The sequence below is a fragment of the Clarias gariepinus genome, chromosome 3 (assembly GCF_024256425.1).
Source record: "Clarias gariepinus isolate MV-2021 ecotype Netherlands chromosome 3, CGAR_prim_01v2, whole genome shotgun sequence".
In the NCBI taxonomy this organism is placed as follows: domain Eukaryota; kingdom Metazoa; phylum Chordata; class Actinopteri; order Siluriformes; family Clariidae; genus Clarias; species Clarias gariepinus.
In genome coordinates, this window is record NC_071102.1 from 14,175,024 (window position 1) to 14,198,456 (window position 23,433).

Genomic DNA, 23,433 nt, shown 5'->3' on the forward strand with positions numbered 1-23,433 from the left:
TTTGGAGTCGACTCCTAAATGAACTTTAAGTATTAATAAAGGACGTGCACAGTATTATTAGTTTTTTAATGTTTAAGATTAGGTTGAAAGTCTAACGTTGGTACTGACTCCTGATGAATGTGATGTAAAGGATGAAGAACCATTTAAAATCTTTTAATCTTCAATTTGAGCTGAATCATTTTCTATTCGACTCCTTGTTCCGAAGCCTGGAGCCTGAACCGACTCCCAGTGACTCTCAGTGTTTTGGTACAGGGAAACGTCCATGTTTGGGAGAAACTCAGAATGAACACCGCTTTAAAGCACTGGAGAGAGGCGGCAACTGTGATTTTGGCTGCTGGAACGAAGTACAGGCGAGGTGTCGAGTGTTTGTGGAGAGAGACTCCTGATTCAGGTTTAGTCAATAACTCAAACACACACAAACTCTTCGACTATGAGGTCCTGCTGCTGAAGCGGAGCGGGAGAAGCGGCTTCATGCCGAACGCCTACGTGTTCCCAGGCGGGTTAGCGGATCCGTCCGACTTCTCCAGCGACTGGTTAGAAGTGTTTAAATCGTTTCGTCACTTGCCGAGGTTCGGCTTGGCTCCAGTGAAGCAGCCGATGGAGACGCGACCGCCGATCTTCGCGACTGACCGGAGCCGGCTCGGGTCTCCCATCCCGGGGGACGTGGCGTTCAGGATCTGCGCACTCAGAGAGACGTTCGAGGAGTCAGGGGTCCTGTTGGTTGTCCCCGGTGATCAGGCAGACGCCGGTTGTCATGGTGACGCTCCGCTTACAGCACTGTCTGACCGGTGGGACAAAAGTCTGATCGCTCAATGGAGAGCAAAAGTCCTGGAGAGCTCGGAGAATTTTATCCAGATGTGTAGAGAGCTCGAGTGTTTACCTAACATCTGGGCTCTGTACGAGTGGGGTAACTGGCTCACACCCGTCTTCGGATCTGTGCAGCAGAGGAGGTACGACACCGCCTTCTACATGTGCTGCTTACAGGAGATCCCTGACACACTGCAGGACCAGCAGGAGATCCAGCTGTGCAAGGTGACATCTGTGGGTGTGTATATGGGTGTATAAGGGGTGTGTAAGGGGTATGTGGGTGTTTTAGCACCACCAGGTTCCGGGTTCAATTCCCGGTATGGAGATTGCATGCGGCCAAACCAGTGTGTGTGCTGGTGCTAAAAAATGTCTCAAACAGGGCAAAAAAGTACCTTTTTTTTGTTAGGACATATTTCAATTCACTTCAATTTATTTTATTTGCATAGCGCTTTTAGCAATTGTCATTGCCGCAAAGCAGCTTTACACAATCGAAAGAATTATTTAAGTTTGTATGAAATGTGAATGTGTATGAATCAAAATGGTCAGTTTGTCCCTGGTGAGCAAGCCGAGGGCGACAGTGGCAAGGAAAAACTCCCTGAGATGGTAATAGGAAGAAACCTTGAGAGGAACCAGACTCAACAGGGAACCCATCCTCATCTGGGTGAAACAGAAAGCAGTAAATGATCTGCATCTATACAGTGTGTTAGGTGGCAGGCAGTTCAGTTATAATAGCTAATGTTAATTGATGTTAATATGGAGTCCAGGTAGTTATTGAAGACTCAGGTAGACTTGTAAGAAGTTCCAGTCCTGAACTATCAAACTGTCAAGTCCCCAGAGAAACAGTTGCCAACACCAGTCGAGGCCAGAACCACATATAACACAATTCTTAATGCTTTTTATCTTCTGATCCATGCTTCTTCTTTTTTTTTGTAAATATGCATACATTTATATTGTTTATTAGATAAAAAGAAACACATTTGCTAAATACAACTTCATGCCCTTTTTATGTAGTGTCAGTAATTTAGATTTCATATGAAAAGGCTTGAAAAAACTTCAAAGCCCAAAGACATGCAGATTCGGTTAATCAAAACCAAATTACCGTTAGTAGTGTGTCGGGGTGTGGTTGTGTGTTGGGATGTGTTGGTGGGTGTACATGTTTTCATATCGCCCATTGATCTTACATAATCAATGTTTGTCCAACCACCTTTTGAGGATTGAGCACAAGTTCTCAATGGGATTAGTGGGTTCTTGGGAGTTTCCTGGCCATGGAGACCTAATTTTAATGTTTTGCTCCCAGAGCCACTAAGTTTTCACATTTGCCTAATGACAAGGTGCTCCATCATGCAGAAAAAAAGCAATGTTCATCACCAAACTATTCTTGGGTGGTTGAGAGAAGTTGCTCTCAGGGGATGTTTTTGTGAGTGAACCTACTCCATTGGATGAGAAGCAACTCACACATGTGTGGTCTAGGATGCTTTAGTGTTGGCATGACACAAGAACTTTTGACATGGTTAAAGCAGCGCCAGTTGTGTTTCTGCTGCCTGGCTCTGACTGCATATTGCAGTGTATCTACTGGCTGTCATTGTACAGTGACTGTTCAAATGACATTATCCATGATTGTTCAAGAGTATGGACTACAGGTTTCTTCCAGTTCCTAAAACCAGTGGTTAGAAATGCCGGATCAGTTTTTCAGTGCATGCTCTGACACAATGAAAGCACAGAACCGTTTTCAAAGGAAGACTGGAACGAATCCTCTCCGGTGTTAAGGCTCCACAGCTCTCTGTATTCCTGTTTAGCTAGCTAAATAAAAACTGTTAAACTTACTTTAAAGTAGAAGTGCAACAAGGACGTTTACAGTTAAAGTACAAACATTATCACAGAAATATTCATGAAGAGGGAGGGTGATTAAAAAATAATCTGTACTTTGGATGTAGAATTTATTTAAATATACTTTTAATAATACATAATGCATATTTTTTTGACATAATCTCCTTGATCTTAAATCCACTCTGTTCATCTGTCAACAAGCTGTCGTATTCCGTGCCACGAATGTCTTCATGTTGGCATGTGTTGACAGTGTGGGCAAAATTATGAGGATATGCATGGTCATGCAAGATCACAACACCCTTGGATAGCAAGGGATTTATGTGTTTAATCCAAAGTTTAGGCTTCAGATCTTCAATAAGTGTCTCACTGTAACAAGCATTGTTGATTCTTGAACCTTTTTCCTGATAATGTTCCAATACTGGCCCTTGAGAATCCCCAAAAAAGCATGGATTTTCCAGCTGATCGTTGACTTTGGAACTTTTTCTCGGTCTGCAATTGAGGAAGTTTCCCCTCCACACTCTGTGGTTTACTCTCACGCTTGTTCCTTCAAGTACATGTGCAAATGTCCAAATTCCAAACCCACACTGTCTCTTTTCCTATCACCTCTTCACTCCAACCCCATGAAGTGGGAACCGTCGTTGCAGCTCTTATAATTAAGTGAAGCACAGATGATAGTTTAAGCTCCAAACCTTCATACTCAGGGTGCAAAGCCTCCGACCCCCTGAAGGCTGAAGGGTCATCACAGCTCCCACACTTAAGCTTAAGACATGATAGGTAACATAACATAACGCTTTTAGCTAGGGATGGAAATCACCATGAATCCCCTGATATAATATTATCATGAGGTGCTGATTTGATTTGTATTGCGATTCTGTTTGTACCATGATTTAATTTGGATAGAAATTATTTTCCTGAAAAAACTTAATTTGATCCTACCACAAAGGATGCTGTGCTGCATGTCCATGTGTGAATAGTTTAAAGCACCACATGCAGGATGTAAAAATTAAAATGTAAACATATACAGTATTAATTAAATGTTAATTAAAAAATAGTAATTTTGTAAGCGTGGCGATACGTGAATAGCCACACAAAAGAATCATGATACACCACTGAATCGATTTCCCCCCATTGCTACTTTTAACAATGGTCACTGTCACAAAGCAGCTTTACAACTTTACCTACTAACAATCCCCCTCACTTTGGCATCCACTCTACCACCTACCCACTCCATCCTCAGGTGGCTGAAGGGTCGTTGCAGCGACCACACTTAAACGGCACACACATGATCGTTTAGCCTCCACACCTCCATAACAATCCCCAGCATACTGTCTCCTTTCCTGTCACCTACCTAGCATGCCAGATTGCTCAACGTATCAACCCTTTAACCAGCCACTCCAAAACCGTGTCCTAGAAATAACCTCCTCCCTAGGTGCGCAAGGATGGACCAAATAAGCTAATAGGCACTCAGTGAGTAGATTCTTGAAAAGATGTAGTTTGGACATGTTTCCCTCGCGGTCACCTGTTGTTCTTTTGTTGGTTAATAGGTGGCAATTTTAAGGGACCCGATGAACACCGGAATGAACGTGGGCCTTGTCTTTTATCCTCTGTCTTTAGCCTCTGTATCTTGATTACACTCATGGACTCTTGCATTGGCTGCTCCAATGGTACCATCCCTGAAATGAAAAAAATGGATGGTTTTTAAGGGGTTTTAAACCAGATGAAAAAAATTTTAAGCCATGTCTGTAATGCTGTACCTCACTGTAAATGATTTTAAAGCTGACTATAATGCATTGTGCATAAAGTTTTAATAAATAAAACAGCCATCTTTTGAGGTGTTCGAATTAGTTGTACATTTTAATGCATCGTTTGTTAAATGACTACAGATGCAAAAGTGGATTATAACAGGTATGTATCTCTTTTTTTGTTACTTACTTTCAACGCTTGGGAGCTTCTGCTTTTTGAGCATCTCGTAATACTTTTTTCTATCCTGGCTAAGGTCTTGACACACCAAGGTGGCAATCTACACACATATACAAAAAAATGTCAAGGTGTATTTAATCTTTACATCTAGCTCTAGCTCTGTTTACTGACTGGCTAATTTGTTCATAATATGTTTTCGGACATTAGGCATAGAAACTCTTTCCTTTTTTTTCTCCTGCCTGGAGATGGTTCAAGGTCAAAATATGAGTGGTCAGAGTGATAATCAAAGATAGGGAGAAAGGAGCAGGTACTAGAATCACCTTCTTGTTACAGGTTGGTGGTATCCCACTAGGTCCAGTACTAAGCTTTTTCTAGTTTACAGATGTAACCCATAATATTGATTTCTATTTGACAATGCACAGATATACTTGTCAGCTATAAATAAAAATGTGAAATATTCAAGGGTTCTGTAGATTTTAAAATTTAAAGTGAAGAGCTTGGTGTTTAAACTGCCATATATATGTGTGGTGTGTGTTTAATGAAACATTGTAATGAATAATTATTGAATCAGAAAAAAAAAAAAAAAATTGATGATCAATCTTTTAAACCTTCATAGTCTTGGGGCAATATGCTTCCTGGTTCTTGACCTCCATGGCGTGCTGTTTCTTCTGAGCCATCAGTCGCCTTTCCAGGAACCTCATCTGCCTGGTGTGCTCCGTCATGACCTCAGCATCTGTTCCACCTGTCACCTGGAGCAGACATCACACTCAGTCAGGTCTAAGTAAACTGGGCTGTGTACTGTAAGGGATGGGAATTACCAGTCAATATTATCACAATACCTAGGTGCCAATTTGATTAATATTGTGATTCTGTGAGTGTCAAGATTTAAAAATACCCAGATTTGATATTAAATTCATTATTAGATTTTGTTTCAATTTTAGGGCATACTTAAACAATACAAACTAACTTCAAATACTTGAATTCGACATTTAATTCAACAAAAAGCAACATTGTTACTCAGGAGCACGTATCTCTGTTGTCCACCATAATTATCATTTTTAAACAAACTTGGCAAAGAATTTACTCCTTCACACATGATGAAAATGTGCGAATAGTTCAAGTATACAACGTGTTGCCTCTATAGGACTATAAAAAAAACTGTCTTAAATGATCCTTGAGAGCGTGTCGATCAGTTGTGAGCATGCAGCATTTTGAGATTACTCAGGCGCACGTTTATTTTTTTTCCCCTAGTACTTTTTCTGAGTGTATTAGCGTCAGTGTGCATGTGTATTTAACTTACATCTGTTTTATGGATGTAGCGTCTGTTAAGTAAAACGAAGTAATCTTTCAGCATCTTTGGATGCTGAAGAAAGTTGGAGCCCTTCTGCATGTCTTCCTTCATCCTTTCAACCAAATTCTTGATGTTTCTGACCTGAGTATATGAAGACAGTACAAACAATGGCACTAGTGGTTAAATTTGGAATAGGTGTTATCCATATCACCAACTGGATGCTAAGTTCTAGAATTGGAATACCACAACAACAACAATAAACAACTTAATTTTTCCTTTTTCAGGAAGGTGTGAGATTGCATTTATTAAGTAGATTTTTAATGCACACTCGTACAGTAAGCGTATATTTAAAAATGTACAGTGCCCTCTATTGAATTTTGGGATAAAGTAATATTTTTTATGATAAAAGGGCATATGACGATTAAATTTAAAATTAGCACATTATCTTTTTCTGTGGGCCAAATGAAACAAAGCCTATATGTTACCTCAAGCTAAAAAATTCATACAGTACTTTTTACGTCATGCGTGCACAAATAGACAAAATTTCCAAAAAACATCTTGTGTCACCACAATTTTTTTTTCCATATATATCGTCAAGGTACAGGATTTACAGTTTTATTATATGTATACATAAGAAATGATGCCGAAATTATCATCAATTAATATCAATAAATAGACACACAAACTGTGGTGAAACAAACCTTATGGCGCTCCTGGCACAACTCCTGATCCTTGGCAATCAGCTTCTTCTTCAGGCCCTCAATGATCTGCTTGTTGTTGATAATCCTCATCATCTCAGTCTGGGGTTGAGATAAAAAAAAAAATAAATAAAAAAAAACTCTGTTTAGCTGCTCATCATCATCATCAACAATAGTAATAATAATAATCTACTTGCTAAACGTCTCACCTCTTTAAGGAGTGTTTTTCTCACTTCAACTTTTTTCTGCAGGTGCTCATCTTCCTTTGCTGAATTCTTCATTTGATCTCGTTCTTGCTTTGACTGTTTTAACAACCGCTTGACATTTTTCTCCTCATGTTCCTTTTTGCAATCCTCAAGCTGTGTAAGCAGTGATGAGATCTTTTTTTTCTATAGACACAAAACAAACTCTTTTTAATTACTCCGTTACGGTCAAAGACATTGTATGAATGAACTAAGCATATAATGCTGAAAAGCATTAGAGTTAGCTTGCTCTCACCTGTGTAGCAATGGTCATATTTTGCTCCTCTCTTTCCTTTGTCAGCTCCGTTATTGTTTTGACTGCATCCTTATGTTCGTACTGAATGCGCTTCAGGTCATCCTTCAGCTTGTGGATGGTCATGTCCCGATCCTGGACCTCTTTTCGGACTTTGTCCAGCTGCAACAGCTTCCAACAAGCACATGCACGTTATTTACACTAATGAGCATGTAAATCGTATTACACCATGATTGATAATAACACTTTGTGCACAATTGTTTGCTGTTTGTTCACATTTAAAAACACATTTATAACTGTAGGTTTTAACTAGTAGACAGTACTACTCTCCTGCCATGTCGATTGTGTACATAAAATGCTAAATATAGATGCAGATAGTGAAAAATAACTGTCAGATATTATTTTATTGCTCCATGGCTAATAAACAAATCCCAAAGCACACACCTGCTTTTCCATAAGATCCTTTTCATATTGAAGAAGCTTGCGGTTCCTCTCTCTCTCTCCCTGAAGAGACTCACTGTTCTCCTGTGACTCCTTGAGAATCTCCTTAGACTTGCTGTTCTCCTGTGACCCCTTTTGAATCTCCTCAGGCTCGCTGTTCTCCTGTGACTCCTTCTGAATCTCCTCAGACTCGTTGTTCTTCTGTGACTCTTTCAGAATCTCCTCAGACTCGCTGTTCTTTTGTGAGTGCTTCAATATCTCCTCAGACTCGCTGTTCTTCTGTAACTCCTTGAGAATCTCATTAGACTTGCTGTTCTCCTGTGACTCCTTCTGAATCTCCTCAGACTCCATTTTGTTCTGTGACATTTCCTGAATTTCCTCAGATTCAATCTTCTCCTGTGACTCTTTTTGGATCTCCTCAGACACGCTGTTTTCCCATAACCCCTGCAGAATCTCATCAGACTCACTGTTTTTCTGTGAATCCTTTTGAATCTCCTCAAACTCAGTCTTCTCCTGTGACTCTTTTTGGGTCTCCTCAGACACGCTGTTTTCCCATAACCCCTGCAGAATCTCATCAGACTCGCTGTTTTTCTGTGAATCATTTTGAATCTCCTCAAACTCAATCTTCTCCTGTGACTTTTTCTGGGTCTTCTCAGGCTCGCTGTTCTTCCGTGACTCCTTCAGAATCTCCTCAGACTCAGTATTCTCTGACTCAATCTGAATTTCCTTAGACTTACTGTTTTCATGTAACTCGTTCTGAATCTCCTCAGACTCGCTGTTCTCCTGTAATTCGTTCTGAATCTCCTCAGACTCGCTGTTCTCCTGTGATTCGTTCTGAATCTCCTCAGACTCGCTGTTCTCCTGTGATCCATTCTGAATCTCCTCAGACTTGCGGTTATTCTGTGACTCCCTCTGAATCTCCTCAGAGTCAATATTTTCCTGAGACTCGTTCTGAATCTCCTCAGACTCATTGTTCTTCCGTGACTCCTTCAGAATCTCTTCAGATTTGCTGTTCTCCTGTGACTCCTTCTGAATTTCCTCAGACTCGCTGTTCTCATGTAACTCGTTTTGAATCTCCTCAGACTCACTGTTCTCCTGTGATCCATTCTGAATCTCTTTAGACTCGCTGTTCTCCTGTGACTCTTTCTGAATCTTCTCAGACTCAGTGTTCTCGTGTGACAGCTCCTCAATCTCCTCAGAGTCAATGTCCTCATATGACCCCATGTGAGGAGTCTCCTGTGACACCATCTGAATCTTCTCAGACTCAATGGTCTTCTGTGACAGCTTAAGAGTCGTTTGCTGGAACATGACCTGTTGGTGAAGAGTGAAAATGGAGGAAAAACAGAACATTTAAAAATGTACTGAGAAAGTTGAAAATAAGACTATATTTTAAGCAAAGAAATAGCTCCCGCACTAAATTTGAGGTTGGAGAAGAGCAAAATTAGTACAAATTCCGTACCTCATGCAGCTTGCCCTCGCAGGACCGCCTTAGCTGCTCTATGGCGTCCCCTTGCAGGTAAAGCATTTCTTCATGGTTCTCCTGCCTCTTTAACTGATTCAGGTCATATTCCACATGGCTCCATGCTGGGCAACAAAATTACACATGCTTTTTAAATTATGTGTTATTTTGTGGCAGATTAATCATTTTAGTGCAAGAAGTAATCCAAAAAATTTAACAAATATGCATGTTTGAAATCCAAACCCTATATATACATACAGAGTGTATAAACTAAATATATACATATATGGTAAATATATTTACTTTTATTCTCCATCTGTTTGGCCTGTTTTTTCTTTTTCTCAACCAGCTCTTTATGGTTAAAGACACCAGTGATCTTTTCCTCTTCCTCATCAGTCAGCAGCTACAGTGAGATATATATATATATATATATATATATATATATATAGTTTTTTTTAATTAAAATTATTCATTAATTTTTAATATTACTTGTACTCATTCGCTACCTGTAACTCTATACATTTAAACCATAGTCAAAGAAAAAAGTCGTAAAATTAATTAAATCCTGACCATGTTTTGGACTTTCAAAGCATCAGTGTATTGTGTGCATTTCTGCACCATGTCATCAAGCCTCCTCCTGTACTCCTTGTTCATTTGGTTGAGCTTGTGCTCTGACTCCACCTTTAGACACGTCAGCTCATTCTTAGTTAAAATCTGGTCCTGAAATTTTAACACAGTATAAAGGACTTACAAATCTGTCACCAAATAATGACTAAATTGCAGTATATCAAGGATATAAATATGGTATTTTACTGCAGTTATAGATGAATTCACTCCATCTAATATATCTGGTTTCCATAGTAGCTATTACCATGAAAGGTTTATGTATTATGTGAAGTACACCAGAAAACCCAGAAGAAAGAGAACATTCAAGCCTTTATGTTGGTTCAGAGGTAGTACCCAGCTGGCATACAGGCATTCGGCTGGCGAAGGATGGCGGTGGTAGCGGATCCACAGACTTCTCAATACTGCTCTCGCAGTAGCGGCCAGCCGGCCCACCCAGTCCTTCTTGAGTCAACAGTCCTTCTTGCGGCCACAGATGGGAGGCCAACGCAATGCAGGCAACATCGGCTGTTGCTCCTCCGGTCACTACAATAGTGATCCCAGAAGGGGAAGGGAGCCTTAACATTGATGCAGCAGCCCTTCCCTCTTTGGTAACTCGACCACGAAGGCCGGTTCTCTCCGAAAAGTGAAAGTGATCAAACAACAATGTACAGTCCGCCCGCCTTAAAAGTCCCAGGGACGCATGCCTTCACATCCCACTCTCTCAATTAAAGTCTACCACGCTTTCTCCTCACTCCCAAACTTCTGGGCCTCGAGGTGAGGTCCACTTCTTTCCATAATTTGGGGAGTCAATCCAACGTCTGTGCCAGGTGATGGGGATGCCGCATGCCAAGTCATCTCTTTGGATTGAAAGAGATGCGAAATTTTTTTTTAAGTAAGGGTCTGTTGCTGATGCATCTGAGGCAGTGGGGACACTGGAGTTGTGAGGCAGCATTGCTAATCACTGTGTTGGTGTTAATCATCATTCAGTAACTTTCAAACAATATATGGATCACTGATTGTTTACCTTTGTCCTCAGACAGGTCTTGGTACAGAATATGTCTTCGGTGTAAGATATCTCCTTCTCGGTGCACAACTTGCGCCCAAGATGATCAGTGATCATCCAAATGAGGATAGAGCCGTCCTCTGAGGCAGTCAGCAGATAATGGTCTCCAGGTGTGATGACCATCTGTAAACACGATAAAAGAAAAGATATTGAATTGGAATAATTAAAAAAGCTCAGCCAGAGGAAATAACATACCTCTAAATAACACACACACATACCTTGGTGATGGGACCAGAATGAGCATAATACTCTTTCCTTGGTGACATTTTTTGTAATGGGTATGGCATGACCAAAACTGTACCAGTTGAGGTTCCTATGAAGACTGCATGGCCAGAAAGAGATATTGAAATAGCTGTATATGTAGCGCTATCTGAGGACTTTTCCCGTAGGAGCTAAATGCAAACAAAATCAAATACAAATCTTGTAAACCTTGTCATTCTGTCTATAGACACATAGAGCAAAGTCTTCAGGATCACAGAGTTATAAAGAACATAAGAAAACAAGTTTAAATACACAAACAATTCGCCTGTAAAAGAAAAAAGTTTGTCAGTGTTAATCTCTATTGCCCTCCAAAGGGAAAAAGTCGAAAAAAAAAATACAATACATACTCAATGTAAAATAACCTAATTGGACAAAAGGATTTGGCCAAACCTGAAATGACATTGTATCAGAATACATAAACTTCAATATGAAGTTGGTCCCCCTTTTGCAGCTATGACAGTCTCTTCTTGGAAGTCTCTCCACAGGTTTTTGGAGTGTTTCTATGTGAAGTTGTGCCCATTTATTGTGTAAAGGTCAGGCACTGATGTTGGACTAGAGGGCCTGGCTCGCAATCTCCGTTCCAGTTCATCCCAATGGCGCTTGATGGGATTGAGGTGGGGGCTCTGTGCATGGCCCAGTCAAGTTCTTTCACACCAAGAAATAGTAACAAGTAGTAAGTTTAAAGCATAGCATTGTCCTTTACTGGGAAGAAGGGGCCTGGTTAAAACACCTGAACTTAATAATTAACAGGTTTGGCCAAATACTTTTGGTGTATCTGCACAATATATGGCTTTAAAACCTGTGTGGATTAAAGCCTTTGTTCATGAAGTGTTGTGAAGTTGAGCAATGTGCAGGGTAACTTTATCCATAAAACATTGGTCTGGGATAATTTCCTGTCCATCTCTAAATGTCTTCAGTTTGAAATTATTGCTTACAGTGAGGACGTGTTCGGTGTTGGGCGGATATATCACATCTGATTCGACACGGGATCTCGGGATGCTGGGAAACTTTCGTGCTCCGGTCAGAACGTTCCACTCATACACAGTGCTGTCCAACCCACATGACATCACCAGATGACAGTCATCTTCTCTCCATTTTACAGACGACACCTGACCCGGATATATGTGTCATAGATTCTTAATTTAAATGATGTAAAAAAATACTGGGTTTAAAAATACAGAGATGTATAATACATGTTTTGTATAGCATGATTTAGTGACACACATATTCCCATGTATGTACTCAAGAGCAAACCTGCTTTAGTAAAATGGACCGACCTTCTCAGTATGGCCCTTAAGTTCAATTTTTTTGCTTGTTTTGATGTTGTAGACATGAATCACATCGTTGCTGACAGCGGCGAACATGTTGCCATCGTGGTTGAACACACACTGTGGATACGAGTGTGCTTTATTTTACTGCCTGATTATACACATAATCTACAATAAATTAAACATAGACGCCATAGAACAACACAGTTGGGCCTCACCTCGTTCCAGGCGTCTATGAAAAACTCCTGGACAGTGTGGAATCCGTCAACTAACAGGTTAATGAAGCAGATTTTGTTAAAGAAGCCGACCAGCATGAAGAGACCATTCGGATGCAACAAGATGCGGCATGGCTCTTCAGCGAACGTCTTGTACTGCTCCAGAGAACTGCAGAAGAAAAAAAAACTGAAAACTGCATTGATCTGTGTAAAATACGCTAACCGCTTCATATTTATATGATGAATACTAGAATCTACTAGTTGCTGCTACTGTAGAAATTTTACACTACAGACATTAAGGATTGAATATTTATTAAACCAAAAACATATACTATTGAAATGTGCATAACTCTTAAATGTTGTTCGCTTCCATCGAGAGGTCGCCATAGTGGGGCATCTGATCCGCTTGCCACATTTTTTATGCTGGATTCCCTTTCGGATACAACCCTCCCATTTTCATCAGGGAGTGGGACCGACACTGCATCCAGTTGCTGGGATTTGGGCATTAGGTGGGAATTGAAGCTAAGCCTTTGCATGGCAGACAAGAAACCTACCACTGAGCAACCAATGCCCCATGGCAATGGATTTTTTCTTTTTTTTTTTATAGTAAAATACCTTTTACAGGGAGCTTTAACCCGATCAGAATGCACGCTAACAGTTCCTACTTGGTCTGGTAGTTCCAGATGCGGACGGATTTGTCTTTTGAGCAGGTGGCGAAGAGAGGTTTAGATGAGCAGACTGACAGGCCGGTGATGCTTCCCGAGTGAAAAGAGTCAGACAGGTACTCGAAGTAGGCCTGCTTACACTGGAGGGGCAAAAGTCACAAGGTGTTTTTGTCAATTGCGGGATGTCTGTTTTATACTGCTATAGCATGATGTTTCGTGTATATCATATAATGCGTTGTCGCACCTTGCCAAGCTCATATAAGGTGAGGTCGATGTGGTATATTTGGCCTTGGTCTGTGCTGATGGCCAGCATCTCCCCTGATGGACCTATGCACATAGAGCTAATCATCTGCAACTCAGCTTGATTCGGTTGTAGACACAGATCCTGAGGAATCTGCAGATCAGATCAGATTAGATCAGATCATAAACACTCCCCTTAGTGCTTATTTCACTAAGGGGAGTGCACATATAGACAAAATGAAACATCAATCCCTTATGGTTTTGACCTTTAATCATAAACTTGTCCTGCTGCTCTGAATTTTTTATATAAATGCCCTCACTCTTATTTCCATGATCTTCCTGTACGTGTCCTCATTGTTCATATAGAGGCAAACCAGGGCTGGGCCGGCTGAGCAGGCAAAGCCACCAGAGTACTGCGTGATGGCAGTGATGCCCAGCATTTCATTCTGTGATGAAATAAACCCATCTGAGTCACTTTTCTCAGTTTGCCTGTAGAGGAAGAGATTGTGGGTTGCAGACAATTGGGAAAATTGCATTGAAAAATATACAGTGTAGGCCGAGACAAGCAAGACAAGACAAGGTTTTCTCTATTGCTACCTCTCATACGGGCTCTCCAAAAACTGCACATGGCCAAACTTTACAATCATCAAGAGCAGTTTTCCCATATCTGTCCCTGCAACGACATAGTCCTCAGATAGCCACGTGTGGCACAGGATGTTATCTGTGTTAATTTTAGACAAGTCGCTCCGTTTCAGTCTTCCCTTCTCCAATCTGAAGATCCTAAAGACTCCTTTTCCGGTCACGCAGATCTGCATGTTGTCATTGGGGTTAAAGCTGACCTGAGATTGAGAAAGAACAAAACACTTTTATATGCACACTTTTAATTAAGAGCTGCTGTGAAGCTATAACTGTGCCATAAAATAGGGTATTTAGTAAATAGGGTAAAATTTAGTATAATTTTAAAAGCACCTTATTTAGTCCATTTGAAAAAATAAGTCATTGTACCTGACTGAGGCTGAACCTTGTGCTCCTTTGAGTGGATATGACCTCATTGTTCTCCCATTCCCAGTAGAATAGAGTACTTCCAAGACCTCCAGCCAGGCCAAGTAGGTATTTGGAGTCTGAAGAAAAAGCCATGCAGGTGAACTCCTGCAAGTTGATCTCCTCAGTCGTCAGAACCTGTTTCTTATGGCACTGGAAGTTCTGAAGATCATAAATGGAGATTTTGGCCTGTTTTTTGTGCTCCGAAACAGCCAGGTAGCGCCGGTTTGGGCTCATAGCCAGAGACTGTATGCGCTTGCCTCTTTTGGCAACTGTGAGGTAATGTAAAAGTTAGCCTTCACCATGTTTTATTTAAAGAACCTGCCTTTTTTTAACTTCTGTCTAGTGCTTACACAATATGTTACAGAAGCAGTTAATGAAGCAAATAAATCATATTAGGAAACAAAGAGTGATCGTTTAGGTAAGGTTGAATAATTAAATGCTTGGATATGTTTTAAAATGGTCATACAGTCAGTAAAATCTCTCAGAATGCTTACTTGGAATGAACTTGTTCCATCGCTCAAGCAGGTGGTAGTACACACAGTGGTTCCCACTTGGGAAAATGACGGTTTCGTCATCTAGAAAGAACAAGTTGTTCCTCACGTCCCGGCGCAAACCAAACACATGGTGAGGCTCTACGTTCAATTCTGTAGCCATTGCAGTCTAAAATGAGAAATGGAAAATCATTAGAATTACAAGACACAAGCACAGCACATAGATAAGGAAAGAAGTTAGTGGTTTTGAACTGGCTAAGTTTTGTATGCAAGGACTTCTTCAAATTTGCTTCAGTCGAGAAGAAAAACAGCTTGAGCCAAATCAGTAACACTGATCGTAATCAGATGTAGCTGCAGGTAAGTAGGAAATGTTTTTGATGGAACCAGCATGCTTTTTATTCCTGGCATAGCCAGGTTAGCATACCCTAAAAACATGTTTGTTATAAAAATTACAAAGGGAAAAACGATTTTCATCAGTCAAGTAACATTTGAGAAGATAAATTTGACCTATAAAGGGACTCTTAGCAGGTATTACAGTTCACTTTATCGTAGTTAACTGAATTAAGGTCACTTCACATTTATTTAAAAGTGTTTAGTGATAAAAGAGCTAAGTTTTTACAACACATCTGTAGTAGTGAAGTCTGGATATTGTTAACAAATAAGTTATGCCAGTTTAGCTGCTTAAATTGCTAATACACACAATTCCAAATTTTACAAATTTCCTTTCTCTCATTCCTATAAGGAATGAGATCTGTGCCACAAATGGTTGAACAAGAACAAAAATACATTTAAATTGAATAAAATAAAATTTTGATGATGAATTCTATGTTTGTAATTCTGACTTGTATATATTCCTGTAAGTGCAGGTGTTATTTGGCTGCGTTCTCATTGGCTCTGTTGGTTTTTTGGATAAAATGCGTTATAAAATTTGTTTCTTACTGGTTGTTTTTAAATTTGAGGGTTTATGATCAAAGTGTAGAACAAAAAAATGAACCATGGTTACTCTGTATAGTAGGCTCGCTCATCTCACTCATCTTCTGAACCACTTTATCCTGTATTCAGGGTCGTATGGACCTGGAGCCTATCCCAGGAATCTTAGGGCACTAGGTAGGGTACACCCTGGACAGGGTGCCAGTCCATTGCAGGGCACACACACTCACACACTCATTCACACACTACGGGCCATTTGAAAACGCCAATCAACTTAACCTACATGTCTTTGGACTGTGGGAGGAAACCAGAGTACCCGAAGGAAACCCAAAAAGCACGGCGAGAACATGCAAACTCCATGCACACAGAGCCGGGAATCGAGCCTGCCCAGGAATCTAACCCGGACCCTGAAGGTGCAAGGCGTCAATGCTAACCACTTATATGTAGGCTTAATTTTAAATAACTTAATTAATTCAGTGTTACAAAGTGAATCACTGTCAGAATGAACTGTTAACACACAGGCATGGATAGTGCCAAAAACGTGTTGCAAAGGCTGTCTTACCAAATCTTAAAAATGTGTGAGATTAGATCACGCTATGCAATGCAATAGATTCAAAAGAACGAACGACTCAGAATTGAAGATATAAGAGATGAGCTACTCATTCTGTTGATTATAATATGTCCTTAGCTGCATTGAAATACTTCCATTACTGGAACTATAGCCAAAATTTGTGTATGTAGATGTATTGGGGGTCTTTTTTATTGAAAATGCAACATTTTCATTTATTTCTTAAAAAAGAACGAAATTAACTAAATGACTCGAGATTTAACTAACTCTAACTAAAAATTTGTTGATTTTGATGAACGAGATTCAAAGAACCGAGTCACTAAAATAATTAAACTTCCCATTACTAGTGTAGACCATAATAATCAGAATCTCTGAGATGGCAAAAAGAAGAAACCTTGAGAGGAACCAGACTCAACAGGCAATCTGTATCCGCGGCCATACTGAGGTTAAACTGTGGTCTTTCTTTTCTACTCATAGAACATAAACCCTTTAGAATGAAAAGCAGTTGAGAAATATAAGCGTTAGTAATGCTTTTTATGCAAAGAAACCAAAGCTGTAATGTAGCTGAGATTTAAACAGCTGGGAAGCTGTAACTCCCGCCTCACCGCAGCTGGCCAATGAGGACGCATCCCTGAAATTTGCGCCATACAGCAGCTAGCCAATGAGAACGCAGCCCTGTAACTCCCGCCCTCTCAGTATATAGAAGTGTAAAAACGTAAAATTCAGTAGCGAACTTGTGCTGCGTTCGGAGGGCTTACCTCTGTCTCTGGAGAAACTGACAAAATATATGAAATAAATAAGTTTAAACTTTGTGAATATAACCTATCATGCTCTGCGTGTATCTCTCTAAACAACAACAATGTGGCGTAATCTCATTACAAGTTATCGGCGGGTTGCCTAGCAACCATTATTGCGCGTCAATCACAGGTGCGAGTGAGGCGGCTCTGGTAGACATAGATATATATTTTTTTATGTTTTATACCTACAAATGGAAATAGAGGACAAGAAAAAAGTATTTAATGGGTTTCCTTAAAGCGACGGGACTAGAAGGGAGGATTCAAACTGAAAGGTAGATGAGGAGACCAGAAGGTGGCGCGAAAAAAAGCATAGTGGAGGGCAACCGCCGGTAAACACATTATTAATAATAATGATGATGTTTGCTTGTGCACGCAATTGTTACAAAAATGAAGACAGCATAATTTTACATTTATTATTAACATTATTATTATTATTATTATTATTATTATTATTATTTAAAGACATCCACGAATGAGTTTTTGTTTTCTGTGTCAGTTTAAAGAAAAAAGCTACACAGTGATGAACTTTAATCTGCGCATGGAAATGTTATTTTTATTGATCGAGGGAGAGAGAGAGAGACATTAGTTTTATGTGCATATATAGATAATGTATATGGAGATATTAGTTAGGTTTTAGTGATTTGTTATATACTGTAGTTTATATAGTAAAAATGTTCCACAGTTTCCACAGACGCTTATCATGAAAACTAAGACAGCTTGTCAGTTTATTTTTTTCATATTTATAGTATAATGTCATATAGATTTTATTTATTTAGTTGATTGATTTATAAAGTACACAAAAAAAACTAATAATGGTTTGTACTTACTACCTAAATCAAACAAATTAATTAATAAATAAATAAAATTAATAAAATATTCTTGTACACCTATTGAGTAACCACCATTGTACTGCGCTGTACCAAGAGGCCAACAATACACAAGTCTTGGCTGTGTCTCTCATTCTCTTCGTTTTATCAATGTCAGCTTACATGTCAGTCTTTTTGAATAATGATGTGATAAATCAATAGGCATATGTCCAAACATGATATGAAATTGATGGCTTTTATTTATTGATTTAAATTTCTATTTAAACGATCTAAACTCCAATAGTATCTAATACTATAAAATAAAATATACATGATGCATTCATTCAAGATTCAAAGAACTTTATTAATCCCAGAGGAAAATTGCTCTTGTTTATACAGTTGCTCTGATTAATTTACCGGGAAGCAAGGAAAAGTTAGATTAGGAAAAATATATATATTAGACAGGAAAATAAAATGTAAAAATTACAAAATAAAGAAAAATAACAATAAATAGAAGTAAAAGTAAAATAGAATAGAATTAACTATGGCACATAATTTAGTTACATATATGAATTCAAATCAATATGTGTTAATTTATTGTCATCTGTTTAGGGATTCCCCAATTCCTAAATACACTCTGTGTTTAGGATTTGGGGAGTGTTCTGTTAAGAAGTCTGACACACTCAAAACAATCTGATTTAAACTGCCCCAGGGTATTAAAAAAAGACCCACAAAAGACTTGGTTTTAAAAGTGTTAACTATAATCCACTTTAGATAGATATTCCTCTAATTTTCTGCAGGCTTCAGAACAGCAACTGAAGAGAACTTAATTTAATAAATATTGATTAATGAAAATCAGACTTTAAAATTGAAATTCAACACACAAAACTTGCACAATAAAAATGACCTGGACAAAAAAAAGTCACTGCAATCAAGCAATTTCTGTAACACTCAGTGAGACTTCTGCACCTCTCATCAGATGGTCTGGCCTCCGGCATGTTTCAGCTCTTTCCACAGACGGTTAATAGGATTTAGACCAGGGCTCATAGAAGGCCACTTTTATTAACAGGCCAATGTTTTATTCTTAGCCATTCTTAGGTGTTTTTATCTGTGTGTTTTGAGTCCTTGTCCTGTTGTGGGACACATGACCTGCGGACTGAGCTTTCTGAAACTTTGAATTACATTTTGCTCCAGAATGCCTTGATAGGATTTCATTGTACTCTAAACAGACTCAAAACACTGTGCGAGAAGGAAGAAAGCAGCCCTTGAACATCGCCAAGCCTCGTCCATCTTTCAGTGTTCTTTTCTTTAAAACGTTTATGTAGCTGATGTGACTTGCCAAAAGAGCTCCAGTTTTATCTAGTTTGACATTCTCAGAGAAGCATTGTGGCTTGTCGGTATTCATTAAGAGAAATTGCACTGTGGCTTTTGTATGATTTGCTTTCACCAATGGAAGTCCTCCTGGGTCATCTTCCATTAAGTCCACATTTGCTCAAACAGCAATGAACGGTGCAATCCGACACTGATGAACCACGACCTTGGAGTTCATCTTAAATCTCTTGGCTCGATGGTTACTACTCGGTACTACTTCTGTTTAATTCAATGATCAGGGAGGTTGATTTTAGTCCCATGGACCCAAAATATCCAAATAATATTTGTGACAGTAGTCACAGAAACATTAATCTGCTTAGAGCCTTTACCTTTAACATACGTGTTGATAATTTTTTTTTTCCTTCTTCTCAGACAGCTACTTAAATTTTGCTTTCTCTGGTCCATATTCAGTGTGGTAGATACCATGATATCAAACACTTTCAGAGAGACTACATCTCACCATTTAAACAGGCGGACTACAGTTAGCATCCTATACATAGAATAGAATTTATACATACATATAATTTGTCCACTAGATGTCAGTACAATCAGTTAAATAAAGCTTCTGCAGTAAACCTTTTGGTAAAAGTGTAAATCTAAAATCACCTACAGTTAATCTCGCCATCACTACGTCACTCTTTTCTAAGCTCGGCTAACTTGTTGACTTTATCAAGCACTCCCGGGCTGAAATACACATCCAATGCAGCTTTATCTTATTTAGGAGTGTTTAAAACTGAGCTTCATCTGCACCTGCCAACAAAGTCAAGTTTAAAAGTGTAAAAGAGGATTTTTGGATTTCATAATATAACAGTGAGTTTTTTGATTGTTTTTTGAGTGATTCCCAATTCTCCCCCCTAAAAAAGTGACCCATCCAGCAAAAAGGGGAAACATGGCTTGTGTTATGAAAAGTTACATGTAAGTCTACTCTTACACATTTACATCCCATTAGAAAGGGCCAGGTCATGGGCTGTGGTTATTTAAACTGCTGCTGGCTAGCAACCCTGAAGTAGCCCCCTTGACACACACACAGATATACACACACACAGACATAAACACACACACACAAACTGGGCAATTTGGGAAGAGCTTTAAACTGTGAGAGGAAACAGGAGTACCAGGAGGAAACCCACCAACCACAGGGAGAGACATGCAAACTCCATGGTCGAGGGTTTGATTGTGTCAGTTATTTTACACCAGTATTAAATCCATATAATAAATCCTCGAACGACTTATAAACATCATCACCATTGCTACCTGTGTGTAACAGGTTTTTAGCCCACTGTCTGGGATGCATTGCAAGTGAGTGTTTTGTTACTTTAACATGACCATGTACCATCTTATCCCCCTCTCCTACAGTGGTCTACACCGACTGACATACTGCACAGCTTCCGAGAAAAAAAAGTTTGGGTCGCAACACCACAGTTATACGATCTTGGTAGAATGAGCAATTTTCCTTCTCTAAGCGACCTTCATGAGTTTACCAAACAGAGATCGACAGAAGGCTGTGAGCGCTGCCTGCCTGTTATCCTGAAAGCTCCTGACTGCACCATATCACTCTTTTCAGGTTTGGATCACATTTTCCTCGCCAGAAAATTATATATGTGGTATTTAATGATGTTAGCATCAATGCACTAATAGGGTGAGGCTTCATCTAAACTGCAGATTTACACACAGAAAAATCACTGATATTGAAAAATCACAGGTCAATATTGATAAAAGTAGTATCAGCTTTAACTATAAAGTGTTGTTTTTTTTTCTAACATTATTGACTCGTTGCAGACAGCTTTAATTAGTGTAAAATGGAAAAATTTCAATTACTTTATATAAACACAGACATTTATTTAATGTATAAATTTATAGATCACTAAATTTTTAGTGGTTAGCATTGTCGCATTGCACCTCCAGGTTCTGGGCTTGATTCCCGCATCGGGTCTCTGTGCATGGAGTTTGCATTTTTACATTTAGTCATTTGGCAGACGCTCTTATCCAGAGCGACTTACATTTTTATCTCATTACACATCTAAGCAGTTGAGGGTTAAGGGCCTTGCTCAAGGGCCCAACAGTGGCAACTTGGTGGTTGAGGGGTTTGAACCTGGGATCTTCCGAGCCGTAGTCCAATGCCTTCACCACTGAGCTACCCCTGACCCCATGTTCTCCCAATGCTTGGTGGGTTTCCTCTGGGTTTTCCAGTTTCCTCCCACAGTCCAAAGACATGCAAATTAGGCTAATTGGCATTTCCAAATTACCCGTAGTGTAAAAAAGGAATAAATACAATAGCCTCCACAGTCCCTAGTTGGACTACAGGGGTTCCTGGATGGAAATTAATTAATGGCTGGCCATTTAGATGGCCTAAAATCGAAATAAATTCTGGAGACTACAGTTTTTGCAAGTAGGAAAAACAGGCTTTATTTAGAGTAAATACAACAATAAATAACATTGAAGTGTTTATAGGGCTGAGTAGGCTGAGTATAGAGAGGAGGGGGGTAAAACAGTGGGAATTCTGGTTGTTATCTTGGTTGTAAGGTGAAATTTAAGCACTGCCAATCTGCTGTGCCCTCGAGAAAAACCCTTAACCCTCAACAAATACCATACATGAATGAATTTAGGCATTACTTAGATTATGACTTTCTTTCAACATTTTTATCCATTTCTTCCAGCTCTGCTTGTTCAGATAACACGTAATCATATTTCAAGAACTACAAAAAACATAAGCCAGATGTTGCCTTTTACATTTTTGGTCAGATATACACTCAACATTGCAACTTCAATAAATATTTGTCCATAACTAGCAGTAATAAGTAGCCAATGGCATGTACTTCATGTCTGTTGAAAGTTTGCTTACACTAGATTTGGGGGATAAAAACAAAACAAATTGAAGTATGTACTTAAAAGGTAATGTTTTACAAACTGCTGCATAGCTTGGAGACAGTGGTTGTGAAACGTGTGTTCAGAAATGTTTAGCTTACGAAGACTCCAGGCTCTCTTCTACAGTGTAAAAATAACATCGGTAACGTTTTTTGTCGCGTCTGTGAATCCGCAGGTGACAGTTTGTACCCTGAGAAACCTGATAGCAATTTGTCTACAGAGAAGTGTTTGGAAGAGCTGCAGAAGGACAGTCCCAATCTGCATCGCATCGTGTATCACAGTCCTTACAATGGCTCAGTCTTTATGAACATCACACCTAAATACAAGCATCTATCTCCACTTACCGTTTCAGAGTCCAGGCGTCATGACAACAAGCTCTAACAGTGCTTTTAGGGTACAACAATTTGCCTAAATTAGGTCCCTCATCGCCTTACATATAGAAAAAATGTGGTTTTATATTGCAAAAAATATGTAACATTTAAAGTTGATTGATACATCTTCTCAGTCAGGCTAGCTGGCCCTTGGAGCGCGTGCAGTAGAATTTGTGTATGTGGCTCGAGGAAGATTAATCATAAAGATTACTACATTATATAGAGTACTGCAGGAGACTGGTGTTGTCACACAACTCTAATATAGAAAAAATAACTACCCATGCTACAGGTCTAGTAGGTGTAATGGGTTTGTGAAAATGTGCGATTCCCTGTGATGGACTGATTTTTGCATGGTGTATTCTCATCTTACACCCTATAGTACTGCATAGGTGCTGTACTCTCCATGACCCTGACAAGGGTAAAGCAGTTACAGCACATGAATGTACAAAAATAATCTACACATATAATAAAACTGTAAAAAGTTGGTGTGTTTGAACATTATTTGTGGTAAAAAATTAAAACTTGGGAGGGCGGAAGATGTTTTTTGCCTGTTTGTGCGCACACGTAAAACCTACTGCATACATTTTAATGTGATTTTTAGCGGTGTATTTGGCCGGGCTTGAGGGAACATATAGGCTTTGCTGCATCGCAGGCGGGAAGAGAAGATCTGCTACTTTAAATGTGAAATGCCTTTACATCATTAAAAAAAAAAAAACTTAATAAATTAGTCATCCTCAACAAATTCACCACACTTGATAAGACACGCTTATGAGTGTGCAATTGAATTTGAATTATGAATTCTACTTCATAAATGTGGTCTTACCTTCATTCCGCAATTTCACCTTCATGATAGCACACATTTTTGTTCTTTCCAAAATTCAACAGATGGCGCTGTACATTAACTATACAATTCCAAAATTCTACCCGAACACAA

The 23,433-nt window shown here is 39.3% G+C and overlaps 2 protein-coding genes across 3 annotated transcripts; one reads left to right on the plus strand and one right to left on the minus strand.

Annotated features, from left to right (window-relative positions):
• Positions 1-257: 257 nt before the first annotated feature.
• nudt19 (nudix (nucleoside diphosphate linked moiety X)-type motif 19) lies at positions 258-23,009 on the plus strand. 2 transcript variants are annotated; one of them, XM_053492864.1, is made up of 3 exons: positions 258-1,041; positions 20,620-20,827; positions 22,304-23,009. In XM_053492864.1, exons 1-3 carry the CDS (start codon positions 283-285, stop codon positions 22,507-22,509), a joined length of 1,173 nt encoding a protein of 390 aa, XP_053348839.1. In that variant the 5' UTR covers positions 258-282; the 3' UTR covers positions 22,510-23,009. The 2 variants fall into 2 exon arrangements, with proteins under 2 accessions (XP_053348839.1, XP_053348840.1); XM_053492865.1 differs by having other exon boundaries at positions 258-1,032; positions 22,304-23,007.
• LOC128518894 (cilia- and flagella-associated protein 57-like) lies at positions 2,730-17,095 on the minus strand. Its single transcript, XM_053492254.1, has 23 exons — positions 17,048-17,095; positions 14,795-14,960; positions 14,262-14,569; positions 13,854-14,095; positions 13,577-13,745; positions 13,261-13,410; positions 13,017-13,156; positions 12,355-12,538; positions 12,146-12,256; positions 11,804-11,977; positions 10,826-10,999; positions 10,569-10,730; positions 9,509-9,658; positions 9,242-9,341; positions 8,939-9,063; positions 7,483-8,790; positions 7,042-7,209; positions 6,753-6,932; positions 6,547-6,645; positions 5,855-5,986; positions 5,163-5,303; positions 4,567-4,654; positions 2,730-4,307 (listed from the first exon to the last, which is right to left on the minus strand). Exons 2-23 carry the CDS (start codon positions 14,952-14,954, stop codon positions 4,150-4,152), a joined length of 4,623 nt encoding a protein of 1,540 aa, XP_053348229.1. The 5' UTR covers positions 14,955-14,960; positions 17,048-17,095; the 3' UTR covers positions 2,730-4,149.
• Positions 23,010-23,433: the final 424 nt, after the last annotated feature.

Bases quoted from the DNA above. Each gene is read 5' to 3' on its own strand.
- nudt19 (XM_053492864.1), top strand. From the start codon at position 283: ATGAACACCGCTTTAAAGCACTGGAGAGAGGCGGCAACTGTGATTTTG. The intron at 1,042-20,619 runs GTGGGTGTGTAT...CCTCTCCTACAG, and splicing joins AGCTGTGCAAGGTGACATCT to TGGTCTACACCGACTGACAT. The intron at 20,828-22,303 runs GTTTGGATCACA...GTGAATCCGCAG, and splicing joins CACCATATCACTCTTTTCAG to GTGACAGTTTGTACCCTGAG.
- LOC128518894 (XM_053492254.1), bottom strand. From the start codon at position 14,954: ATGGCTACAGAATTGAACGTAGAGCCTCACCATGTGTTTGGTTTGCGC. The intron at 13,746-13,853 runs GTAGCAATAGAG...CTTCCTCTACAG, and splicing joins TTGGAGAGCCCGTATGAGAG to GCAAACTGAGAAAAGTGACT. The intron at 9,064-9,241 runs GTAAATATATTT...TTTGTTGCCCAG, and splicing joins CAAACAGATGGAGAATAAAA to CATGGAGCCATGTGGAATAT.